The 22,272-nt window shown below is 65.6% G+C and overlaps 2 protein-coding genes and 1 pseudogene across 5 annotated transcripts; 2 read left to right on the top strand and 1 right to left on the bottom strand.

Annotated features, from left to right (window-relative positions):
* The first annotated feature begins 6,628 nt into the window (after nt 1-6,628).
* On the top strand, nt 6,629-12,287 carry LOC149860248 (zinc finger protein 19-like). 4 transcript variants are annotated; one of them, XM_090056238.1, is made up of 5 exons: nt 6,629-6,803; nt 7,681-8,414; nt 8,976-9,102; nt 9,747-9,860; nt 11,955-12,287. In XM_090056238.1, the coding sequence occupies exons 3-5, from the start codon at nt 8,982-8,984 to the stop codon at nt 12,275-12,277; spliced, it is 558 nt and encodes a 185-aa protein (XP_089912364.1). In that variant the 5' UTR covers nt 6,629-6,803; nt 7,681-8,414; nt 8,976-8,981; the 3' UTR covers nt 12,278-12,287. The 4 variants fall into 4 exon arrangements, with proteins under 4 accessions (XP_089912364.1, XP_089912368.1, XP_089912367.1 ...); XM_090056242.1 differs by lacking the exon at nt 11,955-12,287 and adding an exon at nt 10,119-11,922; XM_090056241.1 differs by lacking the exon at nt 11,955-12,287 and adding an exon at nt 10,095-11,922.
* A 751-nt stretch (nt 12,288-13,038) lies between these two features.
* On the bottom strand, nt 13,039-17,793 carry FOSB (FosB proto-oncogene, AP-1 transcription factor subunit). Its single transcript, XM_090056216.1, has 4 exons — nt 16,273-17,793; nt 14,427-14,723; nt 13,981-14,088; nt 13,039-13,491 (listed from the first exon to the last, which is right to left on the bottom strand). Exons 1-4 carry the CDS (start codon nt 16,396-16,398, stop codon nt 13,051-13,053), a joined length of 972 nt encoding a protein of 323 aa, XP_089912342.1. The 5' UTR covers nt 16,399-17,793; the 3' UTR covers nt 13,039-13,050.
* LOC149860247 (U2 spliceosomal RNA) lies at nt 15,535-15,701 on the top strand (annotated as a pseudogene).
* Nucleotides 17,794-22,272: the final 4,479 nt, after the last annotated feature.

The raw sequence follows: 22,272 nt of genomic DNA, 5'->3' as shown, positions 1-22,272 counted from the left end.
TACAACAGCTCCTGGCCCCTACTTATTAATGGAGTGACTAGTTTCTTTTTAACTGGAGAAAAATCTGCTGCATTTTTTTTTGCAGGGCTACCCAGACCACCTGGACCCCACCTTTTCAAAATCCTAGACTCACCCATGGATCCCTGTCCTAGATGTTCAGCAAGATGAGCTGGAAAATGCCACTGAACAAAGGAAAAGCAGCACTGTATAAATAGCAAGAAGTGGCTCCAGAGCTAACAGGAAAAGGTCGAGCACTTGACGCAGCCGGCAACGGCAGGCTGGGGCTAGGAGAGGAAAAGGAAAGACGGGAGCCGGGATCTGCCAGCGGATAGTGTCTGGCCTGCAAGGCTGCCATCTCCTGGAGCCTGTGGGCACCTCAAGGATGCTTCTTAGTCAAGCTCAGCATTACCTGCCATATCTTTTTGTAAAGAACACACACCTGAATACAAGAAACCCCTTGCTTATGAAAGGCAGGAGGAAGTGGGACATAAAAAGGATTTTCCCAGTGTTATGGTTGCACAGAACAGGGCCAGACCCTCAGCTTCAGGTCACTCCATCTCCCTTTTCTGTTTAACTGAAGCTGAAACCCTAGCAGCTGCTAAAGACATTTCGCCAAGACCCCTGCCTTCCCCCCACACTGTCCACTGTCCTACAGGTCGGACTCTTTCCATGTTTGTTTTTGCTTCCCTTATTAATTATCCACAGTTTCCAGGCTCTGATCTCCTGTACTTTCTTGCACATCACATCCCAGTATAAACCCTCATTTTTGAAAAGCAAAAGAAAAGGGGTTTTTTTCCAGCAGTACAGCTGCAAACAGCAAAGCCAGGTTCTAAATGTCAGGTGGCTCCCCCACCCTTTCCTGCTTAAGGAAAGCTGAAACCCTGGCTGGTGCTGAAGGCTGGTCTCTGTGGGTGAACCTAGCCCTGTTGAAAAGAGCTAAATAAGCTCCAGGGCTATGAAGGAGGAGGAGGGAGACCAGTCAGAAACCTGGGGCTGAAAGGGAGCTCCACAGGTCACATCTAGTCCAACTCCTGCCTGAGGCAGGATCAGCTCTGGCCAAACCAGCCCAGACAAACCATCATCTAAACTCTACATATGACTATCAACCCTGATGCAGCACAGGCATGTCACCTGAACCTGCCACAGGGAAAGCAGGGGAACTGCAACAGCCAACATCCTGCTGCTATGAAGTATAACCTGGGCGGTACTCCAGGAGGTACCCCTCTCCAATTGAAGGGATCAGAGCAGGTGCACAAGCGCTGTGGGAGATGTGGGGACTCTCCTCCCCCTATAGAGCAGAGCTAGACCACCAATGGGGACTTAACCATATACCTTTTAATGAAAGAACAATACTGGGAACATAACCAGTATAAACCAGGGGGTATAGGGGACACTACAGTGCCCTGAGGGGGCAGGATTCAACAAAAGTTAGACACTTACAATCACAGACATATTCATCCAGTTGACAAAAGACAGGGTTAACCAAAGTGTAAAACACAAACAGCAGAACAAACAATACGGGTTGGAGGAGCCCTGACCGCCTGATGGAGGACTACCATGCTCTGGGGTGCGTGCTGAAGGAGATGGGCGCACAGGTGGTTTTCTCTTCTATCCTTCCAGTGAGTGGACGAGGCAGACGGCATGAAACGAACATCGCGGAGACCAACTGGCGGCTGCAGGAATGGTGCTTTGAGGTGGGCTTTAGCTTCCTCAACTACGACCGGCACATCACGACGAGAGACATGCTGGGGTGGGATGGGCTCCACCTTTCCCCTAAAGGTAAGCGTGTGTTCTCTTCTAGGTTGGCGGACCTCCTCCGGCGGGCTTTAAACTAGGCTTGTCAGGGGAAGGGGAAGATGAGGGTGGAGGATATATCAGACTGCCAGACCAAACAGCACCCACAACTACAGCCCAGCCCAGCCCGATGAGAGAAGCAATCAAACAGGTAAGAGAGAGGGGCCAGGGTAACGCTGGGACTAGGGGGTCAGCACACACACCTACAGGAGGCCTCAAATGCCTCTACACAAATGCTCGTAGTATGGGCAATAAGCAGGAGGAACTCACCCTCCTGCCGACTGACACCAGCCCGGACATAGTGGGGATCACGGAAACGGGGTGGGACGAAACGCATGATTGGGCGGTCAATGTCAAGGGCTGTAGGCTGTACAGGAGGGACAGGATAGGAAGGAGAGGTGGGGGCGTGGCGCTCTATATTAAGGAGGAATACACATCCTCGTTAATAAGCAAGGAGCCGGGGAGGGGCACTCTGAAGTGCTTTGGGTTAGAGTACAAGGCAGTCGAGGGGAAAGTGACTTAACGGTGGGGGTCTACTACAGACCTCCCAACCAGGGAGAAGAGCTTGACCAGGAATCCTTGGGTCAGCTCACAGAGGTGGTGAAGGCTAAGGATGTGGTAGTCATGGGGGACCTGAACTTCCCAGACATCTGCTGGGAAGAGCAGTCAGCCAGGTCTGAAAGCTCACATAGGTTCTTGGCCAGAGTGCAGGACCTCCATCTAACCCAGGAGTGCACAGCCCCACCGGGGGGACGCCTCGTTGGACCTGGTGCTGGCCACAGGTGACGACCTGGTAAGGGGGCTGTGGGGGCTCGACCCCCTGGGCGACAGCGATCATCGCCTGCTGGGAGTCACCATCCAGTGCAAGGTGGCAAAGGCCGGCAGTAAGACAGCGGCCCTGGATTTTAGGAGGGCAGACTTCAACGAGCTAAGGAGGATAGTTGGAGAAGCGCTGAGGTCCCGGGGGGGTGGGGAGCCAGGTGTCCAAGGAGAGTGGTCGCTCCTTAAGGAGACGATCCTCCAAGCCCAAAGGAAGGTAATCCCAACGAGGATCAAAGGGAGCAGGAGAGCACACAAGCCTCTGTGGCTCACCAAAAGAATCCGGGAAGGTCTCCTTGCTAAAAAGGAGGCTTACACCCAGTGGAAAGAAGGGGTCATCACCAGGGAGAGCTATTCTGTAGTTGCTCGGGGATGTAGGGGGGCAGTTAGGAAGGCCAAGGCAGAGATGGAACTGGGACTGGCTTCCCAGATCAAGGACAATAAGAAGTCTTTTTTTAAATACGTAGGGGGTAAAAAGAAGGTCCCGGGTAATGTGGGGCCCTTGCAGGATGATATGGGTAACGTGGTCGTCACACCAGACGGCAAAGCTAACATGTTTAACAATTTCTTTGCCTCCGTCTTCCTAAGTAGGGACCAAAACAGCCACCTACTTGCTGGGCCCCCCTCGGGCCCCACCCCTGGGCCACGGGTTAGCGAGGATTTAGTTAGGGAGCTTCTGGAGGGACTGGACGTATTCAAGTCAGCCGGCTCGGACGATCTCCACCCTAGAGTTCTAAAGGAACTGGCCAAGGTCATTGCAAGACCCCTGGCACGGCTTTACGAGCACTCGTGGTGCTCTGGTGAGGTACCGGAGGACTGGAAGAGCGCCAACGTGGTCCCCATCTTCAAAAAAGCAGGAAGGAAGACCCGGGAAACTATAGGCCGGTTAGTCTCACCTCGATCCTAGGCAAGCTGTTCGAAAAAATTATGCTGGCACACATCCAGGAGGGGCCAGCAGGGGACTGCATGCTTAGGGGCAACCAGCACGGGTTCATCAGTGGCAGGTCCTGTCAGACCAACCTGGTGGCCTTTTACGATCAGATTACCAGATCATTAGATGCAGGGGGAGCAGGGGACATCATCTTCCTGGACTTCCGGAAGGCTTTTGACACCGTCTCTCACCCCGTTCTCATTAAGAAACTGGGGGGCTGTGGTGTAGACACCCACACAGTCAAATGGGTCACCAACTGGTTGGAGGGCCGCACCCAGAGGGTGGTGGTGGATGGGTCCTTCTCAACTTGGAAGGACGTGGGCAGTGGGGTCCCCCAGGGCTCGGTCCTCGGGCCCGCACTGTTCAACATCTTCATCAGCGATTTGGACGAGGGGGTAAAAAGCACCCTGTTCAAATTTGCTGATGACACTAAGATGTGGGGGGACGTGGGCACCCTGGAAGGATGCAACAGGCTACAATCAGACCTAGACAGGTTACAAGGGTGGGCGGACGAGAACAGGATGGGTTTCAACACAGACAAGTGCAAGGTGATGCACCTCGGGAGGAACAACCGGCACCATACCTACAGGTTGGGGAACTCCCCTCTTGTCAGCACGGAGGCGGAAAGGGATCTGGGGGTCATCATTGACTCCAAGATGAACATGGGCCGGCAGTGTGGAGAGGCAGTCAGGAAGGCCAACTGCTCCTTGGCATGCATCCACAGATGCATCTCGAGCAGGTCCAAGGAGATGATCCTCCCCCTCTATGCAGCACTGGTCAGGCCGCAGCTGGAGCACTGCGTCCAGGTCTGGGCGCCGCACTTCAGAAGGAATGTCGACGGCATCGAGAGGGTCCGGAGGAGGCCACTCGTATGATCAGGGGACAGCAGGGCAGGCCCTATGAGGACAGGCTGCGGGACCTGAACCTGTTCAGCCTCCAAAAGAGAAGGCTGAGGGGGATCTTGTGGCCTGTTATAAACTAGTTGGAGGGGACCAGCAGGCATTGGGGAAGTCACTGTTTCCCCGAGCACCGCCAGGAGTGACCAGGAATAACGGTCACAAGCGGGCAGAGGGTAGGTTTAGGTTAGCTATCAGGAGGTGCTACTTCACAGTCAGGGCAGCTAGGGTCTGGAACCAGCTTCCAAGAGAAGTGGTGCTGGCCCCTACCCTGGGGGTGTTTAAGAGGAGGTTAGATGCACATCTTGCTGGGGTCATTTGACCCCAGTACTCTTTCCTGCCATGGCAGAGGGTCGGACTAGATGATCTGCTCAGGTCCCTTCTGACCCTACAAACTATGAAACTATGAAAAGGCACAAAATGCAAAATGTCAAATGACAAGGAATATAGGTCCTAGGTACCTGGAGGGGGAGAAAGGGGGAAAACAGAATGGTCCCTTTCTACTGCAAGAAGAACTTCTCCCCATTAGCTCACTCACCCCAAGTCACCCCACCTGGGACTTGAATTTGGATCTCCCACATGATAGGCAAAAACTCTACCACAATCACCAGTGCTGGTGCTGCTCCAGGCTGCAAGGGGTCTTGACCTTCCTGGAGCCCGGCCTCACAGCGAGCTGCCCAGCCTCTGCTTGGAGGAGCTGGACGCAGAGCTGGGAACCTCTCAGGTCGCTGCTCAGATCCTTGCTGGAGCAGGGGAGCCTCTCATGCCAGCTGCAGCCTCTCCCAGGGGATCCTGGAGCCCAGCAGGAGCCTCTGCTGCCAGCCACACGCTGCGCTGCTGAGGGTCCCACTGCTGCCTGCAGGTCCTGCTCCTTCAGGCTCTTCCGGGGCAACTGCTGCTGTCCCGCTGGCCCAGCTCTTGCCAGCTCTTCAAGACTCCTCCCTTGGGGTCTCTTGCTGGTCTCCAGTCCCTTTTATCCTTCTCCAGGTGACCCAAGGAGCCAATCAGGGGACATGGAGGGTGAGTCTCTGGGGCCTGATTGGTGACGGAATCCCAAGTCCTTCAATCATCTTTTGCCCTTTCAAAACCCCTGGGCCAGGTCACTGCCAGCCAGCCTGTCACAGATGTGTCGTCAATATACACTCCAGCGATCCTGGGTAGTGTCTATGCCCCTGCTACAGGAGAAGGCAGGCACCCCCCTCCCTCCAGTCCGGACCAGAGAGCAGATGTCGTTCCTGACTTTAAGTGCAGTGTCAGTCTGACCCTGTGCACAGGGGCAAAACCCCGAAGCCAGGACCCCCTGGATTTGAGTCCCAGCAGAAGCACTGGCACAGCTCAGCATGCCCAGGTCAAGGGCAGTGATTCCTCTATCCTGCACCAGGGAGGCCTCCCCTGCAGCCCTGGGTCCAGCTTCTATGAAATGTTGACAATACACATGTAAGAGACCCAGGCGGAGGCTGCGTCGCTGCTACAGAGGAAGGCAAACCCCCCAGTCCTCGCCAGTCTGAGCAGGGGGGAATCCCTTCCTGGCCTCAAACAGGGTGTTCATCTGACCCTGCAGCCAGGACCTGTGGGTTGGTGCCAGCAGGAGCATTGGCACAGCCTAGTCTACAGCTCCCCCGATCTGTCTGGGCACTGCTCCCCATCCCCAGCCTGGGCTGCAGCAGCACCCAGTGCCGGTGGGGGGGGGGGCGCAAAGCCCCATGACACATGGAGCAGAAAGTGGGGCAGGGGGGCAGGAGCCCCATGGTAGACCCTGGGTATGGCTGTGCCTAGGTCACCCCCGGGGCCGTCCAGCCCCGCCTAGACCCCTCCAGGGTGGGAGGCCACGGGTGCCCATCGTTAGCAGACTCGGGACGCGGCAGAGGCCTCGGGGATCACGTCCGGGCCCAGCCCCTGCCAAGCAGGCCAGGCCCCAGCCCAGGCTTTGTGTCGCGGGGCTTCAGCCCCTCAGAAGACGGAGATGCCACCGGCCCGTTCCTGGGCCTCGCCGCCCTCCTCGCAGACTGCATTCTACCATCAAGCCTCAACTTTCCCTGCTGCAGCCCCAGCCCATTGCTCCCGGTGCCCGCACGGAGAACAGGCCCCCGGCCGTGCGCGTCCTCTCCGCGGGGCGGGGCGCTGCACGGGGCCGGCCGCCAGGGGCGGGGCGGGGCGGGGCGGAGCCAGGGGCGGGGCGCCGGGCGCGGGCAGGCCCGCGGCGCCACGGGAGGCGGTGTCTGGGTCTTTAAGAGCCGGCCCCGCCGCCGGCGGCCGCTGACGGGCGGGCGGGCGGCGCCCAAGCGGGAGGCCGCCGGGGCACGGGCGGGGCCGCGCCCCCCCCATGGAGCCGGGCGCCCCCGCCCCCGCGGGGTCCCGCGCAGGTGAGAGCCAGGGACTGCTTGACATCACGGCAGTGCGGGCGCGGGCAGGTTGGGGGTGCCGAGGGCCCCTTGGCCCGGACACGGCCGGCCCGGGAGTCGGCTCGCTGGCCCCAGCGATGCTTCCCTGGCAGAGTTGGGGGAGAGACGCCCCGCGGTGCTCTGGAGAGGCTGGTCCGGGCGGCCCCAGCACAGCGGTGCCCGCACTCCGCCCCTGGCATTTCGGGCTTGTGGGCTGTGCCCAGCATGGCAGGGTGCTGGGTGGGCCCTGCCGCTTCGGCTCAGGTGGCGCCCTGCCTGTCTGCAGTGCCGCAGGACTGCTCCTGGGGCTGCCCACGCAGCTCCTCCGCCACTGTCTGGTGCTGGGCAGCCACTCCCCGGGGCTGGCTCTGGCTGCCCATCCGCAGCTTCCCCCGGTCTGCCTGGGCACTGCTTGCCCATTCATCCTCTGCAAGTAACAGGCGCTGCAGGCTTCCTGGGGCCCGGCCTTCCCTGGTGAGCAGCCGTGTGGAGGGGCTTCTGAAGGGGGAGGACTGAGGAGGCCAGGCCTGGTCAAGTGAGAAAGGAGAGGGGTTTACAAGGTGCTAACCTTCTCACCCAGGGCAGGATGAAAGGGGGATTTAGCCAGCTCCAGAAAGGGCCTGGGCTTCTTCTCAAAGGAAAGGGGCATCAGGAGCTATTGAGGGGGAGTGAGAGGCACAGCCTCTGAGCCAGAACATCCTGGACCTTCGGTGCTGGAGGCTGCAGGGGAAACCCTGCCCAGACCCACTCCCTTCCCCTTTCAGCCTCCCCTCCCTGTTGCGAGGACAGACCTGGAGTATGGCAGCTCATGCTCTGTGCTGCTGGGGAGCAGGCACGTCACCATCCTCTTGTCGTACAGGCCAGAGCGGGGTCCACGGGGCCGGGACGGAGAAGACGGCTGGGCCCAGAGGGTGGGCAGCCCCCGAAGGCGGAGCATGGCATCAGTGCCCCAAGTGCCAGAAGTGCTTCAAGCACGGCTCGTCCCTCCGCACCCACCGCTGCCTGCACACAGGGGAGAAGCCCCACGCGTGCCCGAACTGCGGGCGTTGCTTCCGCCATGGCTCGCACCTGACCACACACTGGCGCCTGCACACGGGCGAGAAGCCCCATGCCTGCCCGGACTGCGGGCGTCAGTTCTGCCACGGCTCGTCCCTGTCCACGCACCGGCGCCTGCACCGGGGGGAAGAAGCCCCACACGTGCCCAGACTGTGGCTGCTGCTTCCGGCAGAGCTCCCACCTCATCGCTCACCGGCGCCGGCACATGGGCGAACGCCCTTATAGCTGCCCTCACTGCGGGCGCTGCTTCGCCGGGCACTCGGCCTTCGCCACCCACCAGTGGATCCACACGGGCCAGAAGGCCCATGCCTGCCCAGACTGCGGGCGCCACTTCCGCCACAGCTCCTCGCTGGCCGCCACCGCCGCCTGCACACAGGCGAGAAGCCCCACGCCTGCCCAGACTGTGGGCGCTGCTTTCGCCAGGCCTCCCACCTCATTGCCCACCACCGCCTACACACTGCCCGTGGTCCCTTCCACTGTCCTGGCTGTGCGAAGGCTTTCCAGCATGGCACCCAGCTTCTGCGGCACTGCCGGAGGGTGAGCCAGCACCATGCTCCTGGACCCAGGCCCAACTCGGGCTAGAGGGGTGCAGCAGGGGTGCGGGTGGAACAGAGTTGCCCCTGCAGTGGTGCCAGGGTCACAGAGAAGCTGCCAGGGGCTGGTGCCCCTCCTGCCCCTACACATTGGCTCCCACACCACAGGACCCAAACCCACTGCCAGAGGAGTGCCCGGACTCCGTGAGGGGGTGGTTGCACCTGGGGAGGCAGAGGGGATGGGAATGTGGGACATTCTCCAGAGCTGTGGGCTACATGCCCTCCCTCAGCAAGCTCAGTCCCAGAGCCTGCTAGGTCACCCAACCCCCCCGCTGTGGTGTTGCTGGGCCCGGAGCCCTCCTGGCCCTGGTATGAGCTACCCACCAAGGGGCAGGGGCAGGGGCAGGTCACCCCATCGCTGCCTCCAGTAAGATTCATGCCCCTTCCCCCTCATGTTTGCCACCAGCCCCTTCTTGCCACCCTGGTCCCTGCCCCCCATGTGTGGACGCCCCATTTGGACACCCCACGTGTAGACATTGCAGAATGGGACCTGGTGTCATTGCAGGTGCCGATGATGTTTGCAGAGGTCGCCGTGGTGTTCACGACAGCTGAGTGGGCCCTGCTGGATGAGAGCCAGCGCGCGCTGTACAGGGAGACCACGCTGGAGACCTACCAGAACCTGGCCTCCCTGGGTAAGGGGCCAGCCCAGCCTCAGGGCAGGGATGAGAGTTGCTGGCCAGTCTGGGGTCTCTGGGCATGTCTCGGGTACTACCATCCTTAGGCAAGGCCAGTTCATGTCTAGAAAGTCTTGGGATCCCTGCACAGGGGTTGGGGCGGGGGACTCAATGGCTCGGCCCAGGGATCCAGTGCACAGTGCCCTGCATCAGGGCTGGATTCCCAGAGCGGTCAACATGGGATCAGGACAGGTGCTGTCTTTCTGGGCCCCCCAGGAGCAGCCATGGGGGACCCAGTCTGGCCTCCCCATCCTCTTCTCTCCCCTGAGCAGCCCATGGCTCCAGCCCCTGCTGAGCAGTGGGTGAAGTCCTGCTTCCTGCCATGCCACATCCTTGTGAGCGAGGGGTCCTGGCTCTCATTGCCCCCGGTGTCCCTGCAGCCCCCAGCAAGCTGAGGAGGGCAGAAGCAGGGGCTGGGGCTGCACTGGAGTGGGGTGGGGGGTGTCTGCAGGAATAACATAGGCCTCAGTGACTGACTCCATCACTCCTGGGGCTCTGCTGCGTCCCCTCCACACAGGGCCGGGGCAAGGGCAGGGCAGAGCTGGAGGGCCGTGGCCACCTGAGCTTTCCCTCCCCACCCTCTTGTATTTCCCTCTCTGCAGGGGTCCCTGTCCCCAAGCCCCATGTTGTCGCCTGCCTGGAGCATGGGGAAGAGCCTGTGTTGGTTGCTGCCCAGGGCCCTGGTCATGTGGAGGCCTCGGCAGGCACCTGCACAGGTGAGTGGCAGGCAGCACCAGGCCTTGGTGTGTCCTGCGAGGCATCTCAGGCCCTGCATGTCCTGGGCTGAGCTCTACTGCTGGAGTGGCAGCACACAGGTGGGGTGGGGGGCTGGGGCCAGGCTGTGTCCGCCCCAAAACATCTGCCTGAGGGGGCTGAACCTTGGCAGAGGCTCTGCCGGACCCCCAGTCACCTGGGCCCTGCCCTGTACACCCCCCCTCTGGGTGTTACAGGTGACCCCTGTCTCCCCATCCCAGGGACTGCCTCATGCCTGGATTCTTCAATACTCCCCACTGGTGATGGATGCCCCAGAAGGTGGGACATGGACCCCAAGGGCAGCCTGGGGGGGCGTTGGCCCTGCACCATCCCCAGTCATGTGCTAGCACAGACTGTTGCTGTGACTCCTAGTGCCATGCCAGAGTTGCCCCACAGCAGAGCTGCTGCCCCCAGCCCTGGAGCACCTGCCCCCCAGACCGGTGCCCTCTCCCCGCCTTCAGGCTGAGGGCAAGGGGCATGAGGGGCCAGTGCACCCCCAAACCTGTCAGCCTTCAGAGCTTAACAAGCAGCCTGTGCCTGTTGGGCTGGAGCTAGGCCTGGCCCAGACTCCAGCCCCGTCTGCCAGCCTGGGCCAGAGGTGCCTGGGGGAGCTGCTCTGGACCAAGCAACGTCTGTCACTGTCCAGCCCAAGCTCTGTCTCCTAGCGGCCAGGACAGTCTGGGGGGGCGGGGCTGGGCCCATGTGCACAGCCTAGGACAGGGGGGTGACAGGTTCTCTGGGCAGGAGACTTATGGGGCAGGGGAGGGGTCTCCAGGTGGGGAAGGCCTATGGACCCTACAGGGATGGCAGAGCCCAGTCAGGTAAGGGGGGTCAGGGGGAGTCTCCTTGACCATCACTGTCTTGCCCACATCCCCCTGCTGCACCCTGGGGACCCTTCCCACCCTGGAAGACAGGTGGGGCGGGGTGGGGGGGAGGCTGTGCCGCTGCCTACCCAGCACCAGCCCAAGCCGTGTAGAGCCAAGACCCATGGGTCTCTGGCTCCTGCCTCCCACCCAGGGCTTAGCCCCTGCCCCAATTTGTGACAGCCCCCTGCCCTGGTGCTTCCTCTGGGGTCTGAAAGCAGAGGGTGTGGGGGGGACCTGGAGGACCCCCCTCTCCCTCCCCCCGAGCCAGCCCACCAGGGAGGAGGGGGTCTGGCAGGGGCAGGAGATGCTAGAGCCTCACTGATCCTGGGAGCATGGGGGAAGCTGAATGAACGTGGGTGAGTTGGGGGCACAGATGGGGAAACTCTGGCACCGCGCTCACCCAGGCTGGGACGGAGCTAACCTGGGGCTTGGGCCAAGGCTCCTCTCACACTGGCTCCAGGCGGACGAGGGGGTTGGGGAAGAGCAGGGTCCAGACGGCCCTAATCTCCCTGCTTTAGTCAGTCTGGAAGGTGCAAGCCTCCCCCTGAGCCCCAGCCCCCAGATGGGGGAGGTCACAGGCTGGGCCACGGCTCCCCAGAGGGGGAGGGAGGTCTCACCCCATGTCTCCCTGCACTGACCCCCGCTACCAGTTTAACCCCGTGAGCACCAGGACACTGAGAGCAACCCCCCCGCCCCCAGCGCCCACGGACGTCAGAGGCGCAGAGTCCCTTCTGCCCTTGGACTAATCCCCCTCCCAGCCCGGCCTGGATTAGTGCCCGTAAGACCCGCTCTTCTCTGTCGGCCGCGGACACAACTCGCCTCTGCCCGCCCGCATCAGCCGCGGGGGGCCCCAGGGGCCCCCACCCCCAGGGCCCTGTCACAGGCTGCTCTTGCTCCGGGGACCCTATGGTTCCCCCCGGTGTCCCAACCCATCACCCCCAGGCCTGGCGCCTACAGGGGTACCCACGTCGCCCTGCCAGGGACCAGGACCCTCCCCGCTTCCTACCCCAGCTTCTTCCTCCTGCCCTGTCCCGGCCAGCGCCCGGCGGGGGGTGGAAGGGAAGAGGAAGCCAGGCGGAGGCAGCGGCGAACAAGACATTTATTGAGCCTCGCGTACAAGAGCTGGAAAAATAGATCCTCTGTTAATAAAAAGTGCAAGTTCAAAGCTGGTTTTTATTGGCCACTTTGCAGAGAAAAAATCAGCGCGGGATGCGGCGGCGGCGGCGGGCGGGGGGGAGCACAGGCCCGCCCCCCGACCCAGGACATGGTCACGCACAAATACAGCACAAGGGACATCGACATCATCATCATCATCATCATCATCATCAATACAAAACAGAACCAAAAAAAAAAAAAACCAACTTAAAAAAGGGAGGGGGATCAGACGCCCCAGCCCCGGGCGGGACACGCCGGACGGCGGCACAGAGAACACGCGTGGCTCACGCCTGGTCACGAGAGCACGGAGCGGCGCGGGGGTGCACACAAGCGGGGTCGGTGAGGCTGGGGGAGGGTAACATGGCTGGCCCCACATGGGGTGGGGGGCATGGGTGCCAGCAGGGATTGTGCAAAGTCTCAGTGCCACGGCAGCTGCGGGGCACGCGGGGGCCTCACCGCCACGGCAGGGCACCGGGGGGAGGCATCACTATGGCAGCAGGCTGCGGGGGGGGGGGGCTCAGCCCCATGAGGCCGGGAATGGGGACCCTGGCCTTGCTCACTCACAGCACGGGAGAGGCGGGGGCAGGACATGCTGGGTCAGGGGCTGGGCAGGTGGCGGGGGGCTGTTCACAGTATCGTGTCCCCCGCCAGTGCTGCAGCACAGCCCCGAGGGGAGGGGGCTCCAGGGGCGGGGGGCAGCAAGACGCACGCAGGCCCAGCCCCAGTCCAACGCCGCAGAACCGCTCCCCCCCCCCGGCCCAGCCCCCCAGCCCGCATCCTCCAGCCCACGGCAAACAGTGCCCCGAATACAATGTCAGTCAGGGAGGGGGCTCGGCGCCGGCGCGGGTCGGGGCTGGGGGGCAGTGCCTGGTGGTGCCCAGGCGGGCGGGGGGTAGTGCCCGTTGGTCCACGAGCGCCCGGGCAGGCACGGCATGGTGCCTTGGCAGCCCGGCCAGGCAGGGGGGCAGAGCCCACGGTCCGTGGCTGCCCAGATACGCAGGGGCAGGGCCCCGCAGGCCGCCTGTGCCCGGGAGGGAGCAGCCGGCAGCGCCCGCCAGGGCGGGGGGGGGGGGGCGGGGGCAGGGGCCGGGGCCGGGGCCAGCGCCCGCCCGCCCGGCCGGGGGGCCGCGTTTCACAACGCGAGGAGCGAGGGGGAATTCAAGGAGTCCGAGGACTGGTCGCTGCTGCTGTTCCGCTGGTGGCTGGCTCCACACGTGGCTCCCTCTGGGTAGGTGAACACAAACGAAGACGTATAGGACGGGTTAGCCGGGGCCAGGGCGCCAGGCAGCTCCCCGTGAGCAAAGCAACAGCTCGGGAAGGCTCCCTCGGGGCCGGGCGGGTACGGCAGGGGCGCCGGCCCGAACGGGTCCTCCTTAACGGGAGCGCCCAGGGAGCTCACCTCGGCGGCGGGGCCGGGGCCGGGCGGGGCGCTGAGCTCCGGCAGGTCCGCGAAGGGGATTTTGCAGCCCGGCTTGTGGGCCACCAGCACGAACTCCAAGCGCTCCTTCTCCTTCTGCAGCTCCGCGATCTCCGACTCCAGCTCCGCCTTCTCCTCCTCCAGCTGGTCCGTCTCCTGGGGGCAGAAACGCGGGTCAGAGGGGCCTGGCAGGGCGCAGCGCCCGCGCGGGAAGCTGAACGGGTCCCGGCCCTGGGGGACGGCCACTAGGCACCACGTGGCGGCCCTACCGCCCGGGGAGATGTCCCGGGCACAGAGGAGGTGGACGGCACGTGCCAGTGCTGCGGAGCGCCCCCGGGCACCACCTACATCCCTGTAACCCGTGGGACGCCCCCGGGCACCTCAGAACCAGGGTGCATCGCCAACCCCTCCCAGCGCCCGGGGCGCAGCAGGGGGGCCGTGTCACTCAGGCCACCTCCCAGCAGACTCTCTCCAGGGTGCGATGTCCACACGTCCCCCGTGCCCGGGCCGCGAGGTTTCTGGGGCACAGACGGTCGCGCGGGCCCCAGAAGAACCCCCCCATTCCTAAACCAGACGCCTCGTGCCCCCCGGACCGAGAGGCTCCGGAGGTGCCGCCCGCCCTCGAGTGCCCGCAGTCGCACTCACCGCCTGCAACCGGTCCGTCAGCTCCCGGCGCCGGTTCCGGCACTTGGCCGCCGCCAGCTTGTTTCTCTCGCGGCGCACGCGGCGCTTCTCCTCCTCCTCCGGTGTCAGCTGCAAGAGCCCAGGGGCCGGTCAGCTACAGGCGTCGGGGCACAGGCCTCCCCTCCCCGCCCGCATGCAGCCCCCCCAGCCCTGGAGACGTGCCAACGGGAACCCCCGGCCCATGCACCCCCCACTGCAGCAAGCCCCGGGCCGCAGGGCGGCAGCAGCTGGGAGGGCAGCGCAAGAGCTCGGGGCACCCCCACCCCTGCCCCGCGTGGCGGGCTGGGCTGCGGCATGCCGGGGCGTTGGGGACGTTAGGGGAAAGCCATGGAGTTAGTAACCTCGTTGCTGACGCCCCAGAGGAAGCCGGACAGAAGCAGAATGTCCCCAAAGTCCGCCCAGCTCACCGTTTCCTCTCGTGTCCGTCTGGGCCGAGCCCGGGAGGCGCGGGGCGGCGGTGGGGGCGCGGGGCCTCCGCTGTAGGCTCCGAGGCCCGGCGTGGAGTAGCTGGTCCCGGGTAGGTCATACGGGTCTACGGCAGGGGGCTGCGGAGGTGGCTGCGGGAGGGGCTGGCCCTGGGGCTGCGACTGGGCCATGGAGGAGATGAGCGTGGGCTGCACCAGCCACTGCAGATCCTGGCTTGTCGTGATGGCCGTGACCGTGGGCACGAAGGAGCCTGGCATCTCCCCGAGGCCGCTGCACTCCTGGAAGCAGGGACAAGGTCAGGGTACAGCTGAGGGACAGGGACCCAGCCAGGACCACCACCAGCTTCTGTGCAAGCAGAGCTGGGGCAATAGTGGACAGTCACGGCCCCCACGATCCCTCGTGCGGCGCTACTGGGGCAGGGAGACCGAGCGCCGGCCGCGACCCCCCCGGTAGCTGGGGCAGCTGCCTACCGACACATGGGGCCCAGCCCGTCCGGGTGAGTGCCAGCTCCGGGCCCCGAGCCAGAGGGGCAGTGGGGGCCAGACGGGCAGGCACGAGGCTTCTGGGGCACGGCGGGCAGGTACCACTGGCACCAGACCACCAGGCCAGCCGGGGCATCCCGGCCCCACCTCAGAGCCGCACTAGCCGGAAAGGGGCAGCTCGGAGCTGCGGGGGGCATCAGGGCAGGGCTTTCCCTGCCGCGGAGCCGCGAAGCCAAGGGGCCCCGACAGGCGCAGGGACTGCGTGGAGCGGCGGGCACCGAGTCCTGCTCCCCCCAGCCCCGGGGCCGGAGCGGGGCTAACGCTCGCGCAAGGGCCGCTGGGAGTCAGGACGCCTGGGTTCTGCCCCCAGCCCTGGACCGGGGGTAGTGGCGAGAGCTGCGAGCCCTGGGGATAGGACCGCGACGGCAGACCCGCAGCCTTGTTAGACCCGAGGCCGCTCGGAGGCGCCCGAGCCCTCAGTTTCCCGTCGGGGTTTGATTTCGGGAGACGCCGGCGAGGGGAGGGACCCCACTGGAAGGCTCGGGCCTTAGTGCGCGAGTCCTGCGGCGCTGCAGCAGCAGCGGGGTTGGTGGTGGGCAAGAAAATAATACCCTGATCACCACAATGGCTTGGTAATTGTCTCTGATATGTCCTCCATAGGAGGTCTATATTGAGCAGATTCTTTTTGGTATTGGGTGGTGGAACCGGAGCGTGCTCCATCCACTCCATGCATTGACCTGGTATTGCAGTACTTCCAGGACCGGTGCAAAAAAACAGGAAAAAAAAAAAAAAAGCCGCTCACGGCCGCCCCTGCCCGAGAACCGCCTCTCTGCGGGGCGCTGCAACCTGCCCCACAGGCGGAGCGAGAGGGGTGGGGGCTGCAGCCTGCCCCACGGGCGGCGCGGGCCAAGGGCGTAGCTGCTGCAGCCTGCCCCACGGGCGGGGAAGGGGGCGACGTGCAGCTGCCCGCGCGGGGGTCCCCGAGCTCGGTGATGGGGGCTGCTCCACGGGAAATCACGCAGCCCGCGCGGCCGGAGGGAGCGGGGCCTCGTCCTCCAATCACCGCGCGGGGGCGGGGCCGAGCGGCCCCCGCGTTCCAAAATAACCCGCGCGGATGGGGGGGGGGGGGGGGCGGAGGATTTCGAAGACGCGCCGTGCGTGCCCCACGTCATCACGGAGGGTTCCAGCGCGTCACGCGTTACGCACGACCCCGCCCCCCTCCGCGCTGCCGCGCTCCGACCCCCCCGCCCAGCTCGGCCAGGCGCGCGCGGCGCTGCGGGGGTCGTGCGGGCCGCCGGGGGGACCGCGCCCCCGCCCCGCCCCGCTCCGTTCACCCCGGGCCCACCTGCGAGGCGGCGGCGGCCGTGGGGCTGCCGAAGGAGTCCACCGAGGACAGGTACTGCGACTCGGCCGACGGCGACGAGCTGCAGCGGGACGCGGAGTCGTAGTCCCCGGGGAAGCCCTGATACATCTCCCGGGGCGCGGCGGGGAGCCGGGGGCCGCGCTGCGGGCGCCGGGAAGCCAAGGCGGGGGGCAGGTGGCGGCAGAGCCAGAGTCCGCGGGCGGCGGCGCCTCCGGGGCAGCGGGCGAGCGGCCCCGGCCCCGGCTGTAGGAGTCCCAGGCGTCCCGGGCCGGGCGTGCGGGCTAGCAGCGCTGCATCCCTCTGGGCGCGGGGGACAGCGGCGGGCCGGGGGCTGCTCCCGATCCCTCAAGTCTCCAGGGCCGCTCAGGGGCAGAGCGGGCGGCCGGTGCGTCCTCCAAGGGCTGCGGGGCAAAGTCCCGGCGGCGGCCGCGGGCCGAGGCGGCGCAGGCAGGGCGGCGGGGCCGGGCGCGGCGGGGGCGAGCAGACTCCCGGAACGCGACGCCAAGTGGCTCCGGCTGCGACGGGGACTCACAATCTTATGAATGAGCCACGCTCCGCCGCTGCCTATTTATCCCGGCGGGGCCCGCCCCCTCCTGACGTCACCAGAAGGAATCCGGGCAGAGTCCCCGAAACCGGGCTCCGGGGCCCTCCCGGGCCCCCCAACTCGGCCGGGTCCCGGGCACCGCCTCGCTGGGGCCCCCCCGGGGGGGCTGAGCCCCCTGCCCCGGGCCAAAGGGGCCAGCGGAGGGGGCAAGCGGAGGGGATCCCTAACCCCGCCCCACTGGAGTTCCTGTGACGCAATTAGCCATATATGGTCTTGTCTTTGCTTGTGTTTGTTTGGTATCCTAGCAATGACGTCAGAGGGAATCCCTCTAGCAGCCTAGGCTGCCGCAGCCGCCGCCGCCGCCGCTGCCGCTGCCCGGAGCTCGGGGCCGGGTTAAGAATAGCAGCGTTTAACTATGGCCCGGCTCGGCCCCCGCTGCGCCGGGCCCCGGGATGCCAGGGCCTCTCTCCGGCGCACACTTGCGGGGTGGCGGCTAGGGGCGCTGGGAGCCGGGACGCCTTACCTGGGGCTATAAGGGCTAGTGGTTAGAGGCGGAGGGGGGAGCTGCGAGCCAAGACGCCTCGGCTCTCTTCCCTGCCATTTGATGGGAGTAAGGATTAGTGGTCAGAGCAGGGAAAGGCGCTGCGATCCGGGACGCCCGGCGTCTGTCCTGACCTCGCCATGGGCTGTTTGGCCGAGGGACTCGGGACACCTGGGTTCCCCGCCCCCCAGCTCCACCCGGTGCTCACCCCACACCTAGCCACGGGGGGAGCCAGCCCCGGCCCCCTCCCCCGACAGCCTCCCGGGCAGCCACTCCCGGCCCGGCCCGGGGCTCAGCCCCGCAGCCCCATCAGCAGCCCCCCGGGGGCAGCCTGTTCCAGCCCAGCCCGGGGCTCCCCCCTCCTCCCTCAGCCGCAGCCTGGGCCTAGAGCCCCCTGGCTGGAGCCACCCTCCCTCATTCAAGCAGAGGGGAGCCAGGACTCCGGGGCTCTTGCGGTCACAGCCGGGGGTGGGGGCTGAGCCTGCTCCCTTTGGGGGCTGCGGGAGGGCGGGGGCACGGCGGGGAGCTGCAGTCCCCACCCTTGGGTGCCAGGCTGCGAGCACAGCCACCAGCGCAGCCTCGCCGGGGTCTCCGTCTGTCCGCCGCCCGCCACGGCAGCTGACCAGCCCGCGCTGTCTGGGGCTCTGGCCGCAGGCTTGGCCCTGGCCCTGGCCCTGGCCCGGCCCGTCTGTAACAGGATCCTCCCGGGCGGGATCCCCGGCTCCGGGGCAGGTTTCTAGGTCACTGGGTCCGCAGCCGCTGCCTCGGCCAGTTGCATCCCCGGGCTGGGCTGGAGCGGGGCTTCCCCGGCGCCTTCCCCACGGGGCAGCGAGGGAAGCCCCCTCGGCATCACCCCCTGCCCGCAGCGGCAGCTGCAGCAGCTGGGGGCGCTCCGGACGCCGGGTTCTCTCCCCAGAGCCCACCTGGGGCAGCCAGGGCTAGCGGGTGGAGCTGGGGGAGGCTCCGGGCAGGGCTCGCTGGAGGGCCGGGGGTGGGAAGTGGGGCGCAGGGGACAGGGCAGCTCCCCAGCCCAGGCGGGTGCGAGGGTCCTTTTCCACCCCCGCAGCCCGGCCCAGGCTCTCTCCGTCCCCCAGGCCCGGTTTCCCTTGGCTTAGGGTGCCGGCGCCCAGGCGGCAGAGCAGAGGTGCCGGGGGAGGGGGCTGGTGCAGGCCGGGTGTTTACATTCCCCGGGTACAGCTCATCCCCCCCCGGCCTGGCACCGCGGGGAGGTGCCCGCCTGGGGTGACAGTGCGGGCCGGGGGCGTGACGGGGCCGCCGTGACTCAGCCCTCGGCCCGGGGCAGCCGCGGGGGCAGCGCCCGGCCGGGCTGCGGCTCCCGTGTCTGGAGCTGCGGGGCTGGCGGGAGGGGGCAGGACCCAGGCGTTGTGGGCCGACCCCCACCGCGTGCACGAGACCCTGCTGCCCCCCAGAGCTGGGCGGGAACCCAGGCGTCCTGGCTCCCACCCACCTTGCTCTAACCATGACTCGCCGCTGCCCGCCAGGCGTCCCGCTCCATGATCCCGGCAGCAGGGGCGCCCGGCTGATGGGAGCGGGGACTAATGGTTAGAGCGGGGGAGCTCGGACGCCGGGTTCTCTGCACGGGCGAGACTGAGTCCCGCCTCACGGTGGCTGGGTCAGGCCGGCTGCGGCTGCGGCGGGAAGACCCGGGGGGGGGGGAATCCCCGTGGGTCTGAGACAGCACTGATGTCACCGCCCGCCGGGAACGGGGCGCTCGTGCCCGCCCGCTGACTCACCGGCCGCGCATGCCGCCGCCGGCCGCGGACCGGCAGCCGGGACGCCTGGGCTCTGTCTACAGGCACCTGATGGGACAAGGGCCTAGTGCTCAGAGCGCGGAGTAGGACGCCTGGCTTCTCTCCCCAGCCTGGGCTTGGTAGTGGGAACTAGTGGTTAGAGCTAGGAGCCGGGACGCCTGGGTCCCCTCCCCAGCCCTGGGGTGGGATTGGGGCTAGCGGTTAGAGCAGGGAGTCAGGGCGCCCGGATTCTCTCCCAGATGTGGAAGAGACTGGCGTCGGGTGAGTTACAGAAAGTGGGACTGGGCGCCCGCACGCCTGGTTCTTTCCTCAGCCCGAGTTTGGTAGTGGGGACTCCTGGTTAGAGCAGAGGCTTGGGAGCTGGGCTCTCTGTCCCCAGCCCTGGGGTTGCAGCGGGCTCCGGTGGTCAGAGCAGGGAGCTGTCTCCAGCCCTGGGGTGGGAGTGGGGGCTAATGGTTACAGCAGAGAGCTGGGGCGCGCGGGTTCTCTCCCAGACATGGAAGAGAGCTGGAGTCTGGTGAGTTATCGAAGGTGGAGAGAGGACCCCGGACGCCGGGATTCTTTGGCCAGCCCGAGCTTGGTAGTGAGGGCTAGTGGTTAGAGGAGGGACCTGGGAGCTGAGATGCCTGGGTTCTCTCTCCCCAGCCCTAGGGTTGCAGTGGGGTCCAGTGGTCAGAGCAGGGAGCTGAGAACCAAGACGCCTGTGGTCTGTCTCCAGCCCTGGGGTGGGGGTGGGGAGTAGCTGCCAGAGCAGGGGGCGGGGGCCAGGACACCGCAGTCAATCCCGCGCCTCTGCCCGGCGAGTTTGGTTTCGTGACTCTCCGCTTGGCCGCGGGAGGCGGCGTTGTGTGGCGATGAGGTCAGGGCCGGAGTCCCCCACGTCTGAGCACACGCGTGTTCCCTGGGTCTGCGCTCTCCGTGCCTCAATTTACCGCCGCGGGCGAGCTGCGGGGCGGGACTCATCCGGGGCAGGAGGACTTCTATCCCCGTTCGGTAGCACGGGGCGGGGCGCGGAGAGGCGCCAGGACAGCCAGCCCCAGGCGAGCAGACCGGGAGACGCACGGACAGACGGAGTCTGTCCCGGTGGGGGAGCGCGGGAGAAACGAGGGGAGCTCGGGATGGACAGACGGACGATCCCAGGTTGAAGGGGATCCGGGTAGGACGGACAGACCCGAGGGCGGCGGGATCGGGACAGGCGCGCGGGAAGAGAACCTGGGCAGAGGGACCCGCCACGCCCCCGTCTGTGTCCGGGGGTCTCCTCCCGCGGGTCCGTCCGTCTGTGCCGATCCCGCCGCCCTCGGTGCGGACTAGTGCTCAGAACAGGGAGCTGCGAGGCAGGACGCCTGGGCCCTCTCCGCAGCCATCCGCTGGGAGCGGGGGGTAGTGGTTAGAGCAGGACCCCGGGGTTCTCCCGCTGTTCAGCACAGGCGGCCGGACAGAGCCCAAGCGGGGCGAGATCGGGACAGACAGGCCCGGGTGGCGGGGGCCCGCACAGAGGGACGTGGTGGCGCGGGACGGCCAGACGGGCCCGGAGGGGGGATCGGGACCGCACGGGCGCCCCCCGCCCGACCCCGCGCCCGGCCCCAGCGCCACGTGCAGCCGCGGCCGGCCCAGAACAAACAACCCGCCCGTCGCCCTGGAAACGGCGTTCCATCCCCGCCGACGTCACCACGTCAGGCGTTCGTTTGTTTGCGTTGCTCAGCAACCGTGGTGCCTTGGCAACGGGGGCGGGGCCTGGCCGGTTCCACCCCCCTCCCAGCCAGGCGCTGCGGCGGCGCCAGCGGGGCGGGGCCTCGGCGCCCGGGGAGCTCGCGTCGCGCTCGCGCGGGGCGGGCGAGGGGTGCCGTGGGGCGGGCAGTGGGGTCTGCCGGTTAGAACAGGAGCCCGGACGTCTCAGTAAACTATTTAACAGCTGGTGGATCAGGCTTGATAGGGGTGCACAATAAAATAGTGAAACAAGCTGCAGAATATTCATCAATATTATGGGCTGCAGTGGCAGTGGAGGGTAGTGGTTAGAGCGGGCTGGCAGCCCGGACACCTGGGTTCTCTCCGGCCCCCGGGTGGCAGCAGTGAGCTCTGCTGGGGCCCGCCGGATCCTGGCCCTGGCCCAGGCCCCCCAACCCCTTCCTGCCCCCACACACCGCCTCCTGCATGGCTGTGACATGCCACACGCATGCTCTGAGCCACACATGTGCATGTGTGCTCTGCTGCCAGGCACACACGCTGTTTTGTGTACACATGCTCTGCACTGCACACAGGCATGTGCTCCTCTGAGCTGTGCACACACGTGTACTCTGCACTACACACGCACACATGCTTTTTGCACGGCACACACACACGGACATGCTCCTGGTGCATCATGCAGTCTCTAGGCCATTCACAAAGAAACAGCCTTTGCAACCGGGGCAGGAGCCCCCTGCTCCACGTGCAACCTCCCAGGGCTCCCCCAGGGCATCCCCACAGTGGGGGTGGGGAGACACCACCTGGGGCCTGGCCCCAACCCAAGCCCTTCAGTGAAACATCTCTACCTGGGGCCTGGGCACCAGGGATCTTCCACTGCAGGGGGTCAGGACCCCCCGCCCCCAGTTCTCCGAATTGGAGCTCCCTGCAGGGTGTGGGGGGGGAGCTGCTCCCGGGGGAGGGGGGGCTGGGGCAGCAGGGCAAGCTCTGAGCTGTCCCCCTCTGCACTGCCCCCCAGCGCCAGTCCATGGTCTGCTCCTTCCCAGGGGGATGGGGACACTGAGTGGGCACAGCAAGGGGTGCTGGGGCATCTCGTGGGCAGCAGCCCCCACTTGCCCTGTCTTCACCCCAGCAGGGAAGCATGTGGATGCATGTGCACATGTAACTGGCCTGCAAACAGCTTCCCCTGCCCCACTGACCCAGGCCCAAACTTTCCTCCCAGGTGAGTTCAATCTTTCCTGGTCCCCTGCACTCCCCCCCTCCCCCACCCATTGGGGCCTAACTCCATAGAGGAGCCCTGGCACAGCGGGGGCGATGGCAAGGAGGTGCGTGTGGGTGTTCGGTTTGGGTCACACATGCAGAACTCACGTGTCCGAGACACATAACATGTTCCTCCCCCCCCCCCCGCATCCGGGACACATACACATATGTACAGAGCCAAGGGA

The sequence above is a fragment of the Crocodylus siamensis genome, chromosome 6 (genome assembly GCF_052110815.1).
Source record: "Crocodylus siamensis isolate JL-2025a chromosome 6, ASM5211081v1, whole genome shotgun sequence".
NCBI classification, from domain to species: domain Eukaryota; kingdom Metazoa; phylum Chordata; order Crocodylia; family Crocodylidae; genus Crocodylus; species Crocodylus siamensis.
The sequence above is the reverse complement of the archived record's forward strand: the minus strand, read 5'-3'. Positions and strand labels throughout refer to the sequence as shown.

Bases quoted from the DNA above. Each gene is read 5' to 3' on its own strand.
- LOC149860248 (XM_090056240.1), top strand. From the start codon at position 8,982: ATGATGTTTGCAGAGGTCGCCGTGGTGTTCACGACAGCTGAGTGGGCC. The intron at 9,103-9,746 runs GTAAGGGGCCAG...CCCTCTCTGCAG, and splicing joins CCAGAACCTGGCCTCCCTGG to GGGTCCCTGTCCCCAAGCCC. The intron at 9,861-11,954 runs GTGAGTGGCAGG...GCCACTTTGCAG, and splicing joins CTCGGCAGGCACCTGCACAG to AGAAAAAATCAGCGCGGGAT.
- FOSB (XM_090056216.1), bottom strand. From the start codon at position 16,398: ATGTATCAGGGCTTCCCCGGGGACTACGACTCCGCGTCCCGCTGCAGC. The intron at 14,724-16,272 runs GTGGGCCCGGGG...CCCTGCTTCCAG, and splicing joins CGGCCGCCGCCGCCTCGCAG to GAGTGCAGCGGCCTCGGGGA. The intron at 14,089-14,426 runs GTGAGCTGGGCG...GGGCTCTTGCAG, and splicing joins GACGGACACGAGAGGAAACG to CTGACACCGGAGGAGGAGGA.